The 21,539-nt window shown below is 54.9% G+C and overlaps 1 protein-coding gene across 1 annotated transcript in view; it reads left to right on the top strand.

Moving 5' to 3' along the window:
* The window catches only part of CHST11 (carbohydrate sulfotransferase 11), a 79,850-nt gene that overhangs the window by 39,782 nt on the left and 18,529 nt on the right, over window positions 1-21,539 (top strand). The window contains exon 2 of the mRNA XM_078599036.1: window positions 3,772-3,854. Coding sequence (XP_078455162.1) covers window positions 3,772-3,854 — 83 coding nt within the window. The remainder of the gene's footprint in view (window positions 1-3,771; window positions 3,855-21,539) is intronic.

The following is a 21,539-nucleotide window of genomic DNA, read 5'->3' as shown; positions in this document are numbered from 1 at the left end:
CAGCGATGCACGCAACAGCGGCGCTCCAGGATTGATTGCGGCGCTAAAACGATTGCATGGCAACCACTAACAAAGTGGTCTGTATAACATGCAGGGGTGAGCTCACCCACACACACCAACATTCGAGGCGCCGGGCTGCAGCCCCCCCTAAAGCCCCCCCCCCCACTCCACCGAGTTAATCCGGCCCTGGCTGATGAAGAGATGTGATTGGTTGTCTCGTGTTGAGCAGGGGTGGTGTGGGGGGGGGGGTGAGCGGTGAAGGGGTGGCTGGGGTCATGCATTCCCTGGACATTATCTGCCCCCCCCCGTCCCCCCGCCACGAGAGAGGGTGGTGACGCGGGGAGCGAGCGAGCGGTGCTTGATTGCATTGTCGTTAATTAGCATTCGTTTTGTAAGCTTGTACCGTATGTTGGTCTTCTTTCGCACCGTACGTAAGGCAACCGTGCTAATCGGAGATGCAGGGTGTGGGGGGGAACAACAACAAACTAAACACAAAAATCAGTTCTAAAGAAATGAGTTATCCAATCGAGATTACATTTTTATAATAATTTGGGTTGGAGTGGTGGTGCGGTGGTAAGCGCACCGCACCTTGAACCCGTTGACCTGAATTTAGTTTTCAGCCATACCAGGGCCGGTCCTCAGCACTCACCCTCCCTATCACCAAACGGCACTGACCAGCGTGGTGAAGTATGGTCAAGCAACCCCCATGACTGGCACACAGGTTGTATGTAATAAAAAGAACAGATGTTTAGCGTGGATCGTGCCAAGAAAGTAAAACGCTAAATAAAAAAAATCGTTGCGACCACATTAAAGTAAAATCCAATTTCGTACAAAATTAGTAACGGCCTTTACTTACGGCACAAATAAACGGTATACATTGTAATGCACTTTTACTAAGCGTTTCCAGATGAGTGAGAAGTGCATTTTATTTCCAGGAGGTCGGATTGTGTTGAATTAGAGAGATCTGACCCAGCCTGCCACGACAGATGCGTTGAATGCGAGCCAACAACGGTCCCGAGAAATGAGTCAGAAGTTAAAACCGCCCGCCCGCCCGCCCGCCCGCACCACCACCTCGCGATGACAGAGGGCAGCGTCATTCACAAGGGGCGTCCAAGCCGGCCGTGTCTCCGGCATTCCCTCGTTATTCGCGACGAGGCAAACGTTCCGGAGATGCTTGTGAATAGTACATTTCGCGGTTAATGATATTGGCCCGCGAACACCTATCTTTTTTTTTCGTGAATTACCTGAAATGAATACGTAAATAAGTGATTTAGATACGTTGAAATTATCTCATCACTTTCTCTCTCTCGGTACAGGCGTGTGGAGTCACGGATGCGATTCGCGGATAGCCAGAATCACGGAAAGAAAATTCGTGAATAACGAGGGAATACTGTACTGTACTGGGTAAAGGGCGGAAGTGTGTTCGCTAGGGGGGTAACACTTGAGCTTCGTGGCAAGAAGGTTCTCGGTTCGATTCCTGACTCGTGTGCCTTTCTGCAAAGGGTCTATTCGTTCTCCTCCTGCTCTGCAGGCTGAGAGTGACTGGAGTTTGTACGCTCCCCCCCTATCCTGTAGAGTCTGAGTGAGTGGAGATGAAGCAATGATTGGAGCCCGTGTGCCGGTGCCAGACGGATTCCTCCATCACAGGAGCGCGAGGGCTGGTGACGGCTTGGGGGAAGCCTTCATCCAGCAGTGAATTGGTCGTGGCTGGTGACAGTGATGGTTGGGACTGCCCGCCCAGAGTCCGACACGCTTGCAATGGGAGTTATCCATTGTGTGCCAAGTCACAGACACATTAACCACCAGCTGCTAACGAACTGTTTCCAAAAACAAACCCGGACCCAATTCCCGCGTAGACCACAGCACCATTTACGTTGCTGACAAAGTTGTGGGATTTTTAAGAGAGAAAACTTTGTTGAATATTTGAAAAAGGGAAAGTTTCTGAGCACCCCTCCTCACCTTCCCCCTGCCCCTCTCGCCCCGCCCCCGCCTCTTTCCACCCAGCAGCACTGTCTACAAACGTGTGTGGTGGGGTGAGGTGTGGGTACTGCCAACCATCACGTGAACTCCGGTCATCCTCGCGGCAGCTTTTGCCTAGCCATGGAATAAAGACGGTCACTGCATCATACGCTTTTAGACAGGGGTTTGCGGCCGTCTGGAATGCTCTTCCTTCCGATACTCGGAAGCCACTGGGGCACTTTCATCTAGATTGACAAACCAATTTATTTAGAACAGTTTTTTGTGTTTAGTTTGTTGTCCTTCCTCCGCACCTCTGATTAGCACGGTTGGCTATGTATGGCGCGAAAGAAGTTCAATGTACGTATGTACAACCTCTTGGCAAGACGTCTGACCAGCGTGGAAGAGTAGGCCAACGTACCCTTTATAGAGCGGCTCTCTCTAGGGGGCCGTTCTGGCGGAAGGTTGTTCCGCCAGCAGTGACGTGAGCCAGCAGTTGAGCTCCTTCACCGTTAGAAGCTCTGCCACATCGCAGACGGAGCCTGGCTCGGCCAGACAGGGAGGCTGTGTGTGTGTGAGGCTGCCACGTAAGAAAAATAAACAGGAAACAGAGAAAGGGCACTCCAGAACAATCCCCGTGCTGCCAAGAGGCGTGACTCCTTCACTAGATGCCGCTGTGGCGAGATGTTAACTCCCTCGCCTGGTATACGGGAGGTCGTGGGATCGATCCCCACCCTGACACCTGCTGTATATTCGGAGTTTACGTGTCTCGCTCTCCCCGTGGTAGTGTGGATTTTTCTCCGGGTCCTCCAGTTTTTCCCTCCACATTCATAATCAACACGCGCTTCGAGTATTTGGCCGCTATAAATTTCCACGCGATAAGCCACTTTGTTGAGCTATCATTTGTGGCCAGGCCGCTTCTGAAACAAAAGCTACGTAGCGCTCAGTAGGCCTTACCCGGTCAAATAAAAAGAGTAGTGGTAGTCGTACAACCCTCCCGCAACGCCGCCTTTCATGGCGCTGCGCGTAAAACATAGAAGGTAAAAAAAAGTGCAGCCCTGTAATTGCTTGCTCATGGCAGACGAAATCCAGTGAGAGCCTCCCCCTCTCGAGGGTATTTGGCCAACTCTCTTCTATGCTAGCCAGGCCGCGACGAAGATGGTCGCAGCATCGTGCCCTTTCAGGTGCGCTTCTGCGGCCGTCTGGAACGCTCTTCCTTCCCGATCTTAGGAAGCAACTGGAGCTGTGCACTTTTAAATGACCTCGATTGAAAACTCATTTCTTGAGAACTGATTTTTGTTTAGTTTGTTGTCCGATTTATCACGGTTGGCTGCGTACGGTGCGAAAGAAGTTCAATGTTCGTACATGAGACTTGGGTACATGAGACTTGGGTGCAACCCATTGACACTGCTGGTCGAGCGGAGGCGGCAGAGTGGGGGGGAGATTGAATCCACTTGCCCCGTTGTTTCAACTGCAACTCCAGGAAGTCAGAGCCAACCGGCGACCTCTGGCTCGTGCGTCCGGTGCGCTGACCGGTGCGCTGTTTACGAAGCATCAGCGTTGGGGAGACAAAGGCGGCCCGGCGTCGGTGCTGGCCACCCACCCCCTCGTGCGCCGTGCTGTCTGCAGCAGGAGCTCGCAAACGGCACTTGCAGCGTGTGCAGGCTGCGCGCGGATGGATCTGCGTCGTTGCGTGCGTCTGTGTGTGTCTTCTCGTCACGCCACTCTGACCCCCAGTAGGTGCTCGCCAGCAGTCTACAGTGCTAACCGCGAGCTCCTCCCTCCCTGTCCCCCCCCACCCCCGTGCGTCTGCAGTGGTGCACAAGGGGCCCGGCATCGGGGAATACTGGAGCCGGAAGGGAGATCATCGGGGCTCGGGAGCAAACTCCTTCAGCCAGGTGAGTGAGGTCTTCACGGCACAACCAGCCTCAACTTTAAACGGGGGCGGAGTGGGAGGCGGTGGGGGCTGTGGGGGCTGTGGGGGGGGAGGGAGTTGTGCCATCATTGTTTTTAGCCAGCCGAGACCGACAACTCACAACGCTCTGGGACCCGGCCTCATCGTTCGCGACGATGGGGCACGATCCCAATTTCCTCCACGGTGCTCATCCTCTAGCGAGTCTCACCACTTCGCTCTCCTGGATCTCATACCCCCCCCCCCCCGCCTGAATCCATCGGCCAGGTTTTCTTTCTCCCCCCCCGCCCCTTACTTACTCCCAGTGCACGTTTGTGAAACGCGACGTGGATTCGCACGGCGTTCCAATTGTGTGGCCGCATCTCAAGACGCCGCGCGGAGGCTCGTAACGAAGTGCTGCACAGGCTGCAGCAGTCACAGTGCTCGCGATATCATCATCATCATAATCATCATCATAATCATCATCATAATCATCATCATAATCATCATCATCGTTATATTGTTATTGTTATACGTGGCCGGGTGGAGGGGGGGCAATGGGAATGTTAAAGGGACCCCTGATGAAGGAGCGAATTTGAGTTGAAAAACTCGCGACCCAACGGTCCATTCAATTGCTGATTTCATTGCGTGCGAGCCGATGAGCGATCAGGCTTCAAACGGATGAAAGCAGATTTGCTGCGGCTGTTGCAGGAGGAGCGTAATAACTCTACTCGAGATTGCTGCTTGGCGGCTAACATTCGTCGATTTATTACATTTTGTGGTGGGAAAGTTCCACACAGAGGACATTAAATAAATGTAAACGGTGTTTGGCTCAATTTCCAATTTAACCTCACTTCTTTTTTTATTGCGGGCTGCGTTTTTATTCTTTTTTTGGCCGGGGCTGGCTGCGATCCGCGGCACACCGAGATTAACCCGACCGCGCGCCGGCGGGCGGAGGCAAGTGGAAACACGCACGGCACTCCCGCAGGCTTCCTTGACTTTTGGAACAGTTGTTTTTGCTGCTGTTAGCGAGCGCCTATTAAGGCCGGCAAAGCTAATGGCACGTTGGGGGGGGGGGGGGGGTGTGGGGGATGATAGAAATGGTGCCGAGCCCACCCCCGGCTGCCTTTTGTCTTCACAGTGCTGGGTGGTGCCCGTTTGGCGACGCATCGCTTCGAAGGTTCAAATCGATTCTTACGAACGCGACGTGGGTGTTGTAATTGGCGCGTGAGAATCGATTTACTCGATATACCATTCATGGTATGGTGATGTCAGATTGAATCATACTTATGGGGCGAACACACACAAACACAATAAAACAAGGCAAAATTAAATAACAAGACGCAAACACACGACCTATGTAAACATTTTTTTTAATTAAATCGTGATCTTAACGGGTGAAGCGTTGCACATCTAGTGACCCCCCCACCAAAGTTACCGTCGAGTAATTTTAGGCCGAGGTTGACCGAGGGGATGTTGCAGGCGAAGGTCAAATCTGAGCAACGTTGTGAATGGGCGACGAGTTGAAGCTTGGTCGGGGAAGGTCGTCGCTCTCTAAGCCCCTTTGCTGCATCGTGGTTTACAAATTGCCACAGCAGAGCCGGACAAGCCGAGGCTGGGTGCAGATCGGAGAGACGTGTGGCTCTAGAAGGCCATGGAAAGGGTGCTGCTAAGCCACGCATATATATGTACATTAAAAAATTAGTAGTCATTTTTTTCCCTTTAAACGCAGCGAGAGCCGTGCAAGTCTCCGCGCCTGGAAGCGGAGCTGAATTAACGGACGCCCGTGCGGCACGATGATTAAAGCACAGTCTTGGGCAATAATTTTCGCGATGTATTTTCGGAAACGCCCGCGGGGGACAATGCGGGCGGCTTGCAGTGCGAATCGCGACGCGAGCGCCGTAATGCGATTAACCTCTGCCGGTGACCCACCCCGCCCCCACCCCCCGTCTCTGTAGCTTCCGTAATTTTTTTTCTTACCGCCGGTGAAAAGCTTAAACCAAAGCAATTAACGGGAGGTCTCCGCGGAGGTTGCTCTTCTCTTCACGCCCGCTGCCCCACAGCCGACGCAGTCGCGAGCCGAGATCTGCCGCTCGTTGATCACGGCGGCGGCAGCGGCGGCCTGGCGGGGCTGACGAGACAACGGGGCGGTCCCCTCTCAGCGCGGCGGTGAGAGCGGCGAGGAGAGCCTTGGCCAGGCCATGGGGAGGCGGGGGGGAGGGTCGGTGTCACCGGAGGATTTGACGACCCGCGCGTGGCCGTGCGCGTCACGCACGGCCGCCTGCCGCGGGATGAGGGCCTCCCGCGCGCCGTGCGGGTCACGGTGGCCATTCGAGCGAACCTCACGCGTTGGTGAAGGCGGGGAACGTAGACCGCGCCGGAGCATGGGAGTTCGGCATGACGAAATATATATAGATAGATATTTTTTTCTCCACGAACTGCCCTGCGCTGGCCACCGCGAGGCTCCGCGGCAGCCTGCAGCAACCAGTTTCGTGCGTGGTGCTCGCCCAGCCGAGCACGATCCGGCCTCGGGTCTGCTCGCCTGCCGGGATCTGACGAGAGTGGGCGCAGACCGGTTGATTCGGTCACGGGCGTGTGTATACATGACGGTAATGCGGTGGCATTGCAAGAGATCACATGGGGTGGGGGGCTTTGTCCAGCAGTGGATAGATCATGCCGGTGACCGTGGCCGTGGCATTATCGTGGCGGTGGCGTGTGCGGCCACACGGGGACGCGAGCGGGGGGGGGGGGCTGCTAACCTCCCCTCACCCCCCGCACCCCCCCCCCCCGCACCCCCCACGTGCTCCCGATCAATTTCCTGTGAAGACCCCTCTAATGGTGTCCCCCTCCTCTTGCATCCCCGCCGCGCAAGAGATAACACGGAGACTTCGCGAGCGCGGAAATCAATGTCGGCTAAATGCATTGTCGGGGTGGGGGGATGTGGTGGTGCTGATGGTGGGGGCTGCCGTGGAAGCCTTCGACGCTGAGCAAGGAGCCGCAGGACCGCATGGCAGAAACCCGGCCGCCCCGGTTGAAACCTGGCCCGTCCACCGGCCCCGCCGCCTCGCGTATCTGAGTCCGCCGCGGCCGTCCTCCGGCGGCAGTAAACGAGATCCAGATGCGAGCGTCGTCGCCACCCGAAAATTTCCACGACACGGCGCCAGATTTGAATTCGGAGAGCGTGTGGCGTTCGGCTGCCTTAAACCTTGGCCTGCCAAGCACCACCCCGTGAAGTGGGACGGCCGACTTTCCGCACCGCGCGTGCGCTACAGACACGCCGTCATCGTCGTCATCATCAGCCTTGATCAATTCACTGCTGCAAGCTGCCATCCCTGAGCCGTCGCCGTGTCTCACGTTTTTTTCGTTTCCCGAGGCAACAATCCACGAGCCGATTTCATCATTTCCATCTCTGGGATTGACATCTCCTGGGGTTGTGATGTCGAGGTGACCGGTTGGCCCTGCGGTCAGGGACACTGAGCCGGCAACGTCGGAGAACCTTGGTTCAAAATCTGAGATTCAAGCCACTCGCGATTCACCCGGGTTCTGCGGTGGCGCGGGATGACCGTCTCAGCCCGATCACCGACGACTGCCCAAACTCCTCCCTTCCCCCCATGACATGCAGCTGAGCTTGACGAACGTTCCTACGGCAGGCAATGTGGCGACGCACGGGGGGAGCCCCTGGTGTGGATTAGAGATCGCCTTTGCAGAGACCACTGGGCACAGTTTGTTTACTCCATAACTCAGCCGAACGAGACAACTGACAGACGCTCAGGGCCGTTGTGGGCAAGGACACAGGCACGTTGGCGTGGTGGCGTGGTAGCCTGCTGGCGTGGTGGCGTGGTGGCGTGGTGGCGTGGTGGCGTGGTGGCGTGGTGGCGTGGTGGCGTGGTGGCGTGGTGGCGAGGTGGCGTGGTGGCGAGGTGGCGTGGTGGCGTGGTGGCGTGGTGGCGTGGTGGCGAGGTGGCGTGGTGGCGTGGTGGCGAGGTGGCGTGGTGGCGTGGTGGCGTGGTGGCGTGGTGGCGTGGTGGCGTGGTGGCGTGGTGGCGAGGTGGCGTGGTGGCGTGGTGGCGAGGTGGCGTGGTGGCGTGGTGGCGTGGTGGCGTGGTGGCGTGGTGGCGAGGTGGCGTGGTGGCGTGGTGGCGTGGTGGCGTGGTGGCGTGGTGGCGTGGTGGCGTGGTGGTGTGGTGGCGTGCATGGTAATACCGACCCCGGCGCCGCGAGCTGCTGCCAACACGCTCGCTCACACGTTCACCGCTCCTCTGCCCCCCCCTCTATACTCTATGCCCACCCCATCACTCTCTGCCCCCCCCCCCCCGCAATCGCCACATTCTCTCCCCGCTGTGGCCTCGGCTTCAGACATCACAAATCAATCTGACTGTGCCCACGCCTCCGTCAGAACGCGACGTACTGCTGCTGCTGCGGATTTATTTCCAATAAAATCGGCTTGGAGACGTTACGCGAATAAACCGCGCACCCACTTGGACTCCTCCGCTTCTGCCACCGTTTTGCCAAAGCGAGGCTGACCACTTCTGGACGCTTTGCAGCTTCGGGTCGAAGGCGCCCTTGCATCGCACCATGCGTCCCTCCGTCTCCTCGGTGGGTCGGTCCGTCTCGCCATCTGCGTCGGGGGGAGGGGGGGGGGCAGCATGGCTGTCGGTAGAGGTGATTCAACGTGCACCGAGCTTTGGCTTAAAGGTTGCGCGGCTCCTGGAGGACAGTCTGACTCATCGGTCGGAGGGTCACTGCCCCCAAAAACGTGGGGACGCAAACCGGAACAAAAACGGGAGCCCTTTGTCAATACGCATTTAGCCCTATCGGCTGTCCATTGTCTTCTGTACTGTTCATTAAACACGCGCATACACTCACGCTGGCGGATCGTTACACACAGATCCATACGGGTGCGTGATTTTTTTTTGCGAACATGGAATTTTCGTCGCAATTTTTTTTATTAACTTTCTTTTTTAATCTATCAAACTATGCTACCAGCCTTCGTGACGAAAGTTTTTTTAAAATTTACGATTAAATGAAACCGCCGCACAGCAGACCGCAGAATGAACCCGCAAGGCAAGTCGCGGATGCCCCCCCCCATCCACCGTGGCTGTGGTGTGTCTCTGCCAGACAAAGATCCCCCGTGTAGCCTTAGCAGACCGTTGGGGCAAGTGCTGTTAGCGAGTAGCACCTAATGAAGGCTGCCATGGCACACGAAGGGGCTGGGTGGCCAGCACCACGCCCGGCCGCCTTTGCCTCCCACGTGGTGATGTTTACACACCACATGGTGATGTTTACACACCACGTGGTGATGTAGACCGAGGAGAAGCCCAGGACCGGATCGGATATTTGTCACCGGTGTTGGCCGTGAGCGGGAATCGAACTCTGGGTCGCCGGGTTCGTAGCGCAGTGCACTAACCACTACACTACCGCTCCCCGCCCCCCTGACTGCCCCCCCTCCACCCCACCCTTACCCCCTTCCCCAACCTAATCTCGGGGTCTGGTGGCATGAATCACCCTCGACGTGAAACAAGAGCCGAGTTGCTTATTCACTTGACAACACGAATACTAAGCAGGATATAATAATGACTGTTGCATTCACTGCACTCCTCCACCGTCTCTTCCCATGCACTGCTCAGAGTCACTCAGCATTGCCCATCATCTTCCTTGTAGTCGTAGATTTAGCTGACGACAGCGTGTCGATAAAATTAGCACCAATTTTACAGGGGGGAGTCAACAGCTGTCGTCCTGTGGATGGACCCGCCTCCCACCCCCCGGCCATAGCAATGTGGAATTTCCACCGCTGGCTCTGACAGAGCTGTAAATGGGAGATGAGCACTGATTTCCTCAATGCTCATTTGAGCAAAAAAAAAAACCACTCTGACTTTTGTCGTTGGATATAATTTCGCCATTCTCTCCGCGGTGTACGGACACACATTCTTGTCCTTGTGTACTTCTACGGTTGCCCACACTGACCAGCGTGGCGGCTCGCACAACCGCCACGAGCCTCATTGCCGAGGGGGGGGCGAGGGGGGGGGGGCGAGGGGGGGGGGGCGAGGGGGAGGGGGGCCCTCTTATTCAGCAGTGGACACACGCATGGAGCCGTGCGCGTAGTCGCTTCGAAGTGGTTTCCGTGGCATTGGCCCAGACACCCAGCGGCTTCGCGGCGCCTACGTATCGGCCTGAATTACTCCGGCGAGCCTACCGGGCGCACGGAGATCGCTGTGAGTCAAGTACAGGCGGCAAGTTTAAGGCACGGAGGAACGAAAGAAAAAAAAGTGGATCCCGGCAAATTGTTGCGTTAAGCTAAGCGCGTGTCCCCGTCGCACAATAAGATGCTGTCCTTTGCCTGAATAGGACAGCATCTCAAGGCGCTGTACATAAACCCTGGGCCGATTATTATGTACAGAGATGGCAATCTACGCGACTGCTTGGGTCTCCCTGCGAGTCTGTGGGCCTCTTTGTGAGTCTACGGGGCCCAAAGCGAGTCTGCGTGTCTCTCGAGTCTATGCAGCACAACGTGGATTTATGAAGCAACTCAGCCGTGACCGCACAGAAGACAGCGCTATTCTATTGCAAGAGAGTCGTTCGCAAGGGGCCACAACAGCGCGGTCTCGATTGTGGACTTGGAGCAGGGAAGCAGCGGCGGGGACGGCCGGGGTAGGTGAGTCCCGGCAGACGCAAAACGAGCGGTCTGAAAAAAGCCACGTGTGTTTCCAACCCTTTTGTTTCGCATCGGAATTTCAAATGTTGATCACCGCGCTCTCAAAACGGGGGGGGGGGGGAGGTCGGGGCAGGGGGCCCCCAGCAGAAAACGTGGCTTGTGAATTTGAGAATGGCATGGGCACGGAGAGAAACCGAAATGCTGAGTATGGCAGAATAATAACCAACTCAGATCCCTTTCAGGCACACAGTGAGAATGAGAAGGGGGAGGGGGAAGGGGGCTTCTTATCTTCTTTACGAGAATGGCAGAAGAGAATAAAAACAAACAGACAGAGGAGGGAGTGTAATAATGGCCTGGAGAGCTGGGCCAGCAGAAGTTTCACGCAACTCGACACTTTGACGCAGCAGGCGGATAAATCACTTGAGAAAGATGGAGAGAGAGAGAGACGTATTATTTGTATCATATTTGCTCCCTCCGAAAAGCCAACACACTTTGTGCGCAGGGTTCGTGTAGATAGGAGTGGGTTCGGCCCGTGGCCTTGATTAACATGTGACCTTGTTGACCTCGGGGGCATTCTCTGGTTCCAGTGCGCGAGGTGGTGGCTTCAGGTGCGAGCGCCTTGCGCTTTCTAGTTGCGCCTCGCCAACAAAAAGCGACGGTCGTCATTGCGGGGGTGGGGGGGGTGAGTTGAGTTTTTTTTGCATCTGAAGGGCCAGACGAGTATCGTCCGCGTGCGGTTCGTCACAAGCTGTTGTCCTTCATCTCTGCATCTCCGATTAGCGCGGTTGGCTACGATGGATGGTCCTCCCCCTACCATAGGAACGAGGAATTTCCACCGATGTCTCGAGGCTGTAAACGGGAGATGCGCCGCCGCCTTTGAATGCTCTCTCCCATGTCACACGGTGACTGGCCTCTTATAAACACAGTAAATCTTACGACCGTAAAATGGCTTCATTTCTCTCTGGCTGCATTCGATCTTTTTTTTATTTCTCACATATATATATAACATGAAATGAACACGACCGCCGCGTTATTTTAAACGACCGCCTGGTCGGACAAACACATAACAAAAAAATAATGTCGACTTGTGCGTCTTCGGAAATGAATAAGTGATCATTAAATTCCTGCTCGGGCGTAAAGTACGGATGCGAAAAGAAAGTAAGGACATCGTTTACGTACCAGGGGATTTGCTGCGTGTTGACTGCATCGAGCATTTATCAAATGATACCAGCGCCTACTATGGCATACGGATCACAAACACGGACACTGAAAAAGAGGATTGCAAAGACGGCCACTGCATCGCACGCTTTCAGATGCGCTTCTGCGGCCGTCTGGAACGTACTTCCTTCTGATATTAGGAAGCCACTGGAGCTATGTGCTTTTAAATAATCTCGATTGAAAACTCATTTCTTTGACGAAGGCGATACAACCAGCTTCTGTGTGGTCCCTAGCCGTTGCATTGCGAGTCTGCGTGACGTGGCGACAACTTGGGGGACGCCTTCATCCGGCAGTGGCTGACGACGACGATGACGACGGTGGCGACGGTGGCGATGTGTCATGACCACCATCCTGGGTGGCTGCATTGAAGCCCCTTCATGGATTGTTGGGCAGGGTCGTCCCCGACTCGAGTGCAAGCTCGGGGGAGCTGTAAGCGGCACGGCTCACGCGCGCCCTCGGCAGGGGCGCGATTCAAGCTCGGCCGAGGCGACGTTCTGCAGCGCAAGCTGTGGACGACGGCGGCCATGACGGGTGTGGCGGCGCCGCTACTCGCGCGCCGAACCAAGGAACGCTCCAACAGAGGGTCCGTCGGTTCTCTGTGAGAAACGGAGATCTGAGTTGTTTGGTGTGTTGGGCAGGATTTGAACTCGCGACCTCGCCACTGCAAGCCGTATTGCGCGCTCTTACCATGCGGCAAAGATAGACGCCGCAATTCTTTATAAATTGAGGTTCAAGTCTCATCGGCCCGTTGGGCCTTGATAAACCACTCTCTTTCCGCAGCGTTCATTCGGGCAGGAAAACTCCAGCGTGGTTTTGATTTGTCCGAGTCTCATCAGCAGAACGTGGCCGGTTAAACGAACGTCGCTGCTTTGCCAGGTGTGAAGAGGCAAGGGCGGAATTCGGTACGCCACAGGAATTCCGTACAAAATGAGGGCGCGCTCCTGCGTGTTGGACCGTGGGTAGGGACATTAATGTAGAACCAGACAGGGGGGATGGGGGGTCCATTTCGTCACGGAATACAAACAAAAACAATAACGCTTTCGCCCATCAGCCTTCGTGGCCTTCTGGACCAAACGTTCCCGGCTTCTCGCGGCGCACACTTAAGCAGCGGCAACACCCTGCAGGGCCTGATTTCGAAGTTGGCTTTTGAGCGAGCGTGACCCCGTGCCAACACGGCGATTGCCCGCCGCCCGCTCTCAATGCAGCTCTTGTTCCTCTTCCAGGAGTCAAGGGGGAGATTTTTGAGCGGCCAAATTTTTTTCTTCTTCTTTTGCCGCGCAGCTGCGACCGGCGGCGCAAACCGCGGGGGGGGGGGGACAATGGCGTCATTTTTGTCGGGAGTTGCCACCTTTGAGTTGCCAATAAACCAGAGGCCAATGTCATTTCGTTGTTTCTAAGTCATATGGTAATAGCAAGGATGTCTCGCGCGATACCGCAAGAGGGGAGAACTTGCCTGCAGACGCATCGTTTTGAGTGATGAGCTATTGTCCAACGGACAAAACCCGGCAATATGATTGTCCCGATGAGACTTGCAGAAGATGTCTCGGGATGGATGTCAGCTACCTCTACAAGAGACTGATCCTGGGGGGAACAAAGAGGGCAGGTGGCAACCCGAGGTGAAAGCCTTTCTCAGCTTGCCACTCGTTTAAAGAAGAGAGGGAGAACGATGGAGAGATGGTGTGTGAGAGGGCGGGAGAGGGGAGAGAGATGGCGAGAGGGTAGCAGGCGAGAAGAAAAGCAGAGAGAGAGGTAGAGAGAGAGAGGGGTAGAGAGAGAGGGGAGATCTGGAGAGGAGGGGTCGAAGAAAGAGAAAGGGAGGGAGGGAGTGGGATAGACAGGGACAGATTAAGTTGGAGATAGAGGGAGAGATGCTGTGGGAGAGAAAGGAGAGATCGGGTGGGAGAGAGCGGAAGAGATGGAGATGGTGTGAGAGAGAGATGGTGAGTGGGAGAGAGAGAGATGGAGATGGTGTGAGAGAGAGATGGTGAGTGGGAGAGAGAGATGGAGATGGTGTGAGAGAGAGATGGTGAGTGGGAGAGAGAGATGGTGAGTGGGAGAGAGAGATGGTGAGTGGGAGAGAGATGGTTTGGGTGAGAAAGCGATGGAGTGGGAGAGAGATGGGGGGGGGGGTAGAGGAAACGTGGCGGTGGATGGGACGGGATCCAGGCGAGCGTCGTTAATGAACAGACACTGCGCCTTACTTCACTGCAGCTCCCCCGGGAACTTCGAGACAGGCTGCCGGCTTCTGGCACGGCTGTGGAAAAATAACTAAAAATTCGTCTGAGCCCGATGCTCGGGCTGAGTCATGTTGTGGGATTCGTCCACGGTTGTGGTTTTTTGTGTGTGTGTGTGGATATTCTCAGTGAAACTCGGCATCGCCCGGTCTCATTCGCAAAAGCGACTTGTTGTTGTCCCAATTGGCTGTCACCTGGATGATTAACAGCGACGATCGTTGTGGTTTTTTTTTCCTTTTTACGGCCAGCTACGTTGAGTTACTCGAGCCGCCGCTATTCCCCGTCGAATGATAATAATGGGTCGGTCCGCCGGGAGTGTCGCCACCGCGCGCGTGTGTGTGTACGCGCGTGTGTGTGTACGTGTGTGTGTGTGTGTACGTGTGTGTACGTGTGTGTGTACGCGTGTGTGTGTGTGTACGTGTGTGTGTGTACACGCGTGTGTGTACGTGTGTGTGTACGCGTGTGTGTGTACGCGTGTGTGTGTACACACATGTGTGCACGTGTGTGTACACGCGTGTGTGTACGTGTGTGTGTACGTGTGTGTGTGTACACGAGTGTGTGTGTACGCGTGTTTGTACGCGTGTGTGTGTACGCGTGTGTGTGTGTACGTGTGTGTGTGTACGCGTGTGTATGTGTGTGTACGCGTGTGTGTGTACACGCGTGTGTGTGTGTACGCGTGTGTGTGTGTACGTGTCAGGAGCGGTGATGTAGCGGTCAACGCTACGCTGCGCTACGAACCTGGCAACCCGGGTTCGATTCCCGCTCACGGCCAACACCAGTGACAATCATCTGAACCGGTCCTGGGCCTGCCCTAGGTCGACTCAGCCTCAAATGAGTACCTGGTGCTGTGTGTAAACATCGCCACTGGGGAGACAAAGGTTGCCGGGCGTGGTGCTGGCCACCCACCCGCTCGTGTGCCGTGCCGGCCTTCATAGGTGCTCGCTAACAGCACTTGCCCCAATAGTCTGTTAAGGCTACACGGGGGATCTTTGTCTTTGGAGCCGGCAACTGTCTGGCGGCCACCCGGTCTGGAACGAACCATTCCTGCCCGGGGGGTGATTTCGCCGCAGTAAGCAAACCCCGCTGTAATTCCACTACGACTCTTGAATTGCTTTTAAAATAGATTCATGTGTATATTAAACAAAAAATCACATTCCTTCAGCTCGTAACAGTATCGTTGTATTTTTTTTTAGGCCGTCATGAAAAGTCAACGTTTTCATGAATCATTTTGCGCCAGTTTAACACATCGTCACCGCAACGCAGCGAGCGGAGCTGTATATTTTATTTATGTGCGGATTTATTTATTTGTTTATTCATTTCCCTCGGTGGCATTTCCATGCGAGGCACTTCACTCCGAAATGGGAACAAACAGCTCCAGTGAAAATTATGTTGCCGGCAGAGCAACGTGCTCATTATTCAAGTCTCTGTGGCACATTTCTTAACAAAACAACCGTTCCTCATCGTCTCAGACTAAAACAAAAAAACAATACCTCTCATCACACGTGTGATTAAGTTTGCATTAAGCTGGTTCCATATCCAGTACAAGAATCGCGTCAATCTCACCTACGGTCAGAGCCTGTATTTATACTGGAGGAATCCGATGAGCTACGAAGGTTTTTTTCCCCACAGATGTCCATTCTCAATCCTCCATGCACTATCCCCCTCCCATCTCTCCCCATGCATCTTACTCTGCTCCCATCCACGGACTTTCCTACCTCTACACACGCTCTGCTACCTCTCCCCTCTCATCTCTACTCCCCTCCACGCACTCTCCTACCTCTCCCCTCTCATCTCTACTCCCCTCCACGCACTCTGCTACCTCTCCCCTCTCATCTCTACTCCCCTCCACGCACTCTGCTACCTCTCCCCTCTCATCTCTACTCCCCTCCACGCACTCTCCTACCTCTCCCCTCTCATCTCTACTCCCCTCCACGCACTCTGCTACCTCTCCCCTCTCATCTCTACTCCCCTCCACGCACTCTGCTACCTCTCCCCTCTCATCTCTACTCCCCTCCACGCACTCTCCTACCTCTCCCCTCTCATCTCTCCTTCTCTCTCACTGCAGCAGTAACCAAAGTGTTACGTTGAAGCGCCTGGACAGTGTTTACTCTGCAGGATGTCGGTTCCCATTTGATGTCCTCGTGGTGTGGAACTCCCTCGTCCCTGCCTGTGTTCCAGTCTCATCATCTTCCACGTCCATCACTCTCTGTGCCATCTCTCACAAAATGCGTGTATATATTTAGATACGGCTTCGGGTGAGTTTCGGACTAAACCATCTCGGATCTTCAAACTTTTTAGAGACTACTTCAGAGTTACTTGGGGTTCATGTTGGCATCGTTCACGCTACGCAGTGTAGCGCGTCTCCGTGCCCACACAAGTGACATCGCCCTGTGCGCGCGCAACGTGACGCCGCCTTCGGCAGCAAAAAGCTCGCACGCGGCGTGACGCGCGACGTCGTGCTTACGCATCGACCCCCAAAGGCACCATAGAGTGACCGTGATTTGGATGCTGACGCTCGCAAGCCCACGTGCAGCCGTGCATCGACGGCAAAGGGTGGTGGTTTTGATCGCCGGCCACGTGCTGCATTCCCCGGAACTAGCACTCAGCCGCGCAGTCGCACGCGGCGATCCGGCGCGGTGAGAAACGTCGCTTCGCTCGGTCAAAATCGTCGAGTGTCCCCCACCACTCTTCCACCCCCCTCCCCGCCCTATTTATCGACAGAGGGATAACACAGCCGCTTCATGCTTGGGAAACGTCCCCGCCTGGCGCTCACAAACGTGACCTCATCCACCTCGATCGGCCGCGGCCGTTTTATGTTCAAAGGCTCTCGCGGCGGGCGGGCAAAAGGCAACTCCGTGTGCTTTTGTCTCGGAGTGACGAAGACGCGAGCTGGCCAAGAGAGGCGGAGTCCAGATGCACGAGCGCGGTGAACCGCAAGGCTGGAGAAAACTAGAAGTCAAATCCGGCTCCGGATTTTTAGTTTTATTCTTCCGTAAAAAAAGAACGTTTTAACGTCAATGCTGTCAAACAAACGCGCGGGGTAATGTTCATGATATTCGGCCTGCCAGATGCATCTGGTGCGAGGCTAACGAGGTGGAATGTCCCTTCCAAGGTTCTTTTTACAAGTGAGGCCTGGTATTGACGGTATTTGTGTCACAACGTTTCTGATTGCGGGCAGTTCGGTGAATGAGGCAACCTTCGATTCAACATTAAAAACAAAAACAAAAAGAACCGTCCGATTATTGTAACACACGTGAGATTTCAATGATGAGGGTAATCATCGGTGTTGAACGTATGGCTTACTTATGGAATGAGTAAATGTCAACGAAGGCACATCAACGCCACCGGCACAGCGTGGATGCAAATCGCCGGTTGGTCTGAGTGCGTCCGACACCGCGCGGCATTTCACGAGCATTTCTCACTTGTCAAGAAAGGTCGATGAATTATTCCCCCCACACTCCTCCATTTTACAGCCCTTGTTTGTGTCTGATTCGCAGTCGTGATTGGTTGACAGAGTGTGCCCCAGTAAAAAGCCACTTGTCATTATGGCGCTGAATCTCCCACGTGCACAGTAGACAGTATGAAATGTTCCCTGGCGTTATGTAAACCCGCAGACTGCTGGGCCAAAGAATTTAATTAACCCAAACGCACAAAGCGATGATTTTATTTTGGAAACAAAATCCTCGCTCGCCCGAGGTCTTGGATCTTCGTAGCGGAACAGAATCGTGTGGGTGAGCAGCTCCCCAATGAGTGAATCAAAATTAGAATATGTATTTATACTGGAGGAATCCGATGAGCTATTGAGCTCTTTTTCACAGATGTCAGTCGAGGTACGGGGTCAGGACGAGTCTTGTCCGGCACGAGGTCTAACTTTTCGCTCCACGCGCTTGGAGCTTCTTTAAAAATTCCTGAAGGAGCCCCCCCCAGTCACGTGGAGCGAAACGTCGGACGTCGCGCCGAACAACGGCTATACGGCACAGTGCGAAATTCCATCGGGGGGAGCTGCACGGTGGCGGAACGAGGGCGGCAAAATTTCGATGTAAAGCTTTCGTGACTGCAGCGATTCATCTTCTTGGTTCTTTCGGGAAAGTCACGTAGAAGGGAAATAATAAAATAATAAAAATAAAACATAATAAAATACAATTCTCACGACGTTTCGGCCACAACGCAAGCAGCCGTCCTCAGGTGAAGAACAGGTCTGTCGGAAAGACAGCGTCTGAATGAACAGACCTGTTCTTCACCTGAGGACGGCTGCTTGCGTTGTGGCCGAAACGTCGTGAGAATTGTATTTTATTATGTTGTATTTTTTATAATTTTATTATTTCCCTTCTACGCGACTTTACCGAAAGAACCAAGAAGAGGGCGGCAAAGCCGCGTGGCGGCACGCGTGCAACGTGCGGTAAACGCTCGGTGGCACCCCAGCCTGCTTGGCTTGAAGAACAATCAAATCCCACGCGCACAAAACACACGCAGCGCGTGGATTTTGTCAGCGGAAACAAATCGAATCCACGCTCGCTCGGGGTCTCGGCACGCCGCGGCGAAGCCAGAAACCCCACGAACGCGTGGCCCGCAATCACGCGACCGACCGCCCTTTGACGAAAACGCAATTTTATCTGAAGCGGCGGCACAGTTGGCCGCGTCCGGGGCGTTTGGCCCGGGGTGACCGCGAAGCCCCCGGGCTCTGCAGCGGCGGCGGCGTTGAAACCGCGCGGCCGTTCTTCTCGTGGCAGCAGATTGCTCCGCGTGTTGCACGCTCGCACACGTTTGCTCGCGCACGCGCGGCGCGCCTAATGACTCGATGCGCGCTGGGCAAATTGTTTCGGGGGGGAGACAAATGAACTTGAACCGATCGACGTGAACAACATCCGAATTGGAATGTTTCTTTACGCCGGAGCAATCCGATGAGCTATGAAGCTCTTTTTCACAGATGTCCACTCACGTGGGCGCTAACTTTCTTTTTTTATCCTCCGGATCACGCGGCCGAGCGCAGAGAAACGGTTCGGCGTTGTTGTGTCGAGTCACTCTGTTGTCTTTTGTTGTTTATTTGCGTGAGTTTGTAGGTGCAAAGGGAGTGTGGCACTGACGAACGCCGAATGTTGATAATGTACTCCCTGGCTGTCTGCGGCGAATGTGCGTGTTTGTGTGTGTCTATGTGGTAGGTGGGGAGTGGTGGCCAGCGAACCGAGTTCGATTCCCGATCACGACCAACAACAGTGGCGAATATTCGAACTGGTTCTGCCCCCCCCCCCATAGGTCGACTCAGCCTAAAATCTTGGAAGACAAATGCGGCCTGATGTGATGCTGGCCACCCACGTCCTCGTGTGCCGTACCGGCCCTCCAAGGTGCTCGCTAGCAGCACCTGCCCCAACAGTCTTTCGAAGACTGTAGTTTGGATCATTACCAGTGCACGAGGTGTGGCGTGCGTACGTGTGGATGTTTGCACGAGTGTCTGTGCTCGTTTGCCTTATTAGGTGTCTGTTGGCAGTACTTGCTTCAGCAGTCTGCTGTCAGGGCTCATATTGGGGATTCTTGTAATTGTGCGGATGAGCAAGATGCGTGCGGGCGTTTGCGCCGATGTGTTTGTGTGTGTGCATGTATGTGTGCATGTATGTGTGCATGTATGTGTGCATGTATGTGTGCATGTGTGTGTGCATGTATGTGTGCATGTATGTATGCATGTATGTGTTTGTGTGTGTGCATGTATGTGTGCATGTATGTGTGCATGTATGTGTGCATGTATGTGTGCATGTATGTGTACATGGCGGTTGTTGCTGTGCACGTGGTCGACGCACCTTTAAGTGAGTACCTGGTGCGATGTGGGAGACAAAGGCGGCCGGGCGTGGTGTTGGCCACCCACCCCCTCGTGTGTCCTGCCAGCCTTCATAGGTGCTCGCTAACAGCACTTGCCCCAACAGTCTGTTAAGGCTATACGGGGGATCTTTATGTGCGTGTGTGACCCGATTAGCAATGATTTCATTGACACCAGGCATGAGAATGGAACACGTCTCCCTTTCCCGAGATAATGTGACAATAGACTCATTACAATTAATATTATTCTAATAAGTATTATATTTTTTTGTCCGGGACCCCCCTTGCGCTACTTGGGCGATAGAGCCTCGGCCCGCTCAGTGCGCTCGAACCTTCGGGTTCGCCGCCGGGGGCCGAGCGAGACGCTCGGTCCCCGCTCTGAGCACGTCCGCCGCGCCGTTTCTTTTTTTAACAATTCCCGGCGTTTGCCGTGTGACCGCAGAGGACTCGCCGTGACGCGCGCTTGCAAATTGAGCGGCGACGGGATTTCATTCGCGCTGGTGGAGGCGTGCGATGGGGGGGTGGTGTATGGGGGGGGTGTGTTGGAGGAGGGGGGGGGGCCTCTAGGGCGCACGCCGCATATTGGATTTCGCGCATTTCTCCACGAGAAGCAGATGGCACCCTCGGAGGGGGAAGCGTCGCTCTCGCTTCTCCTCCATCACGGAACGTTGGGTCTGCTCGCGAGTTCGTTTCGGTCTCTTCTCCCCCCAAGCGGGAATTCTCGCACGCGAGGATAAATTCATTTGTTCTTCCGCGTGCACACGCGCTCCCCTCCGACGCCTGCGCAGCCATCGCGCAATCGTCCACCCACGGACCACCCCCACCGCGTGCCTCCAGTTTCGCTGCCCCCCCCAACCCAGGCCCACAGGAGGAGGTCAGTTTTCACCTCGGTGCGCCTCCTGTTTGCTAGTCACTGCGGTGAGCAGTCTTGGTTTTGTGCGGTCCAAATTGTGTTTACGTGGTCCATGGTTACCTGCAACTCGCGTGAACCGCGCTGCCTGCAGCACGTATACCTGCAGCACGTGTACTTGCAGCACGTGTACCTGCAGCACGTGTACTTGCAGCACGTGTACCTGCAGCACGTGTACTTGCAGCACGTGTACTTACAGCACGTGTACCTGCAGCACGTGTACTTGCAGCACGTGTACCTGCAGCACGTGTACTTGCAGCACGTGTACTTGCAGCACGTGTACTTGCAGCACGTGTACCTGCAGCACGTGTACCTGCAGCACGTGTACCTGCAGCGCGTGTACCTGCAGCACGTGTACCTGTAGCAACGTGTACCTGCAGCATGTGTACTTGCAGCACGTGTACCTGTAGCAACGTGTACCTGCAGCAACGTATACTTGCAGCACGTGTACCTGCAGCAACGTGTACCTGTAGAAACGTGTACCTGCAGCACGTGTACTTGCAGCAACGTGTACCTGCAGCAACGTGTACCTGCAGCAACGTGTACCTGCAGCAACGTGTACCTGCAGCACGTGTACTTGCAGCAACGTGTACCTGCAGCACGTGTACCTGCAGCACGTGTACCTGCAGCAACGTGTACTTGCAGCAACGTGTACCTGCAGCACGTGTACCTGCAGCACGTGTACCTGCAGCACGTATACCTGCAGCACGTGTACTTGCAGCAACGTGTACCTGCAGCAACGTATACTTGCAGCAACGTGTACCTGCAGCACGTGTATCTGCAGCACGTGTACCTGCAGCAACGTGTACCTGCAGCAACGTGTACCTGCAGCAACGTGTACTTGTAGCACGTGTACCTGCAGCAACGTGT

This window comes from Lampetra planeri, chromosome 11, assembly GCF_965212315.1.
Source record: "Lampetra planeri chromosome 11, kcLamPlan1.2.h2, whole genome shotgun sequence".
NCBI lineage: Eukaryota > Metazoa > Chordata > Hyperoartia > Petromyzontiformes > Petromyzontidae > Lampetra > Lampetra planeri.
This window is presented reverse-complemented; position numbering and strand designations above follow the sequence as displayed.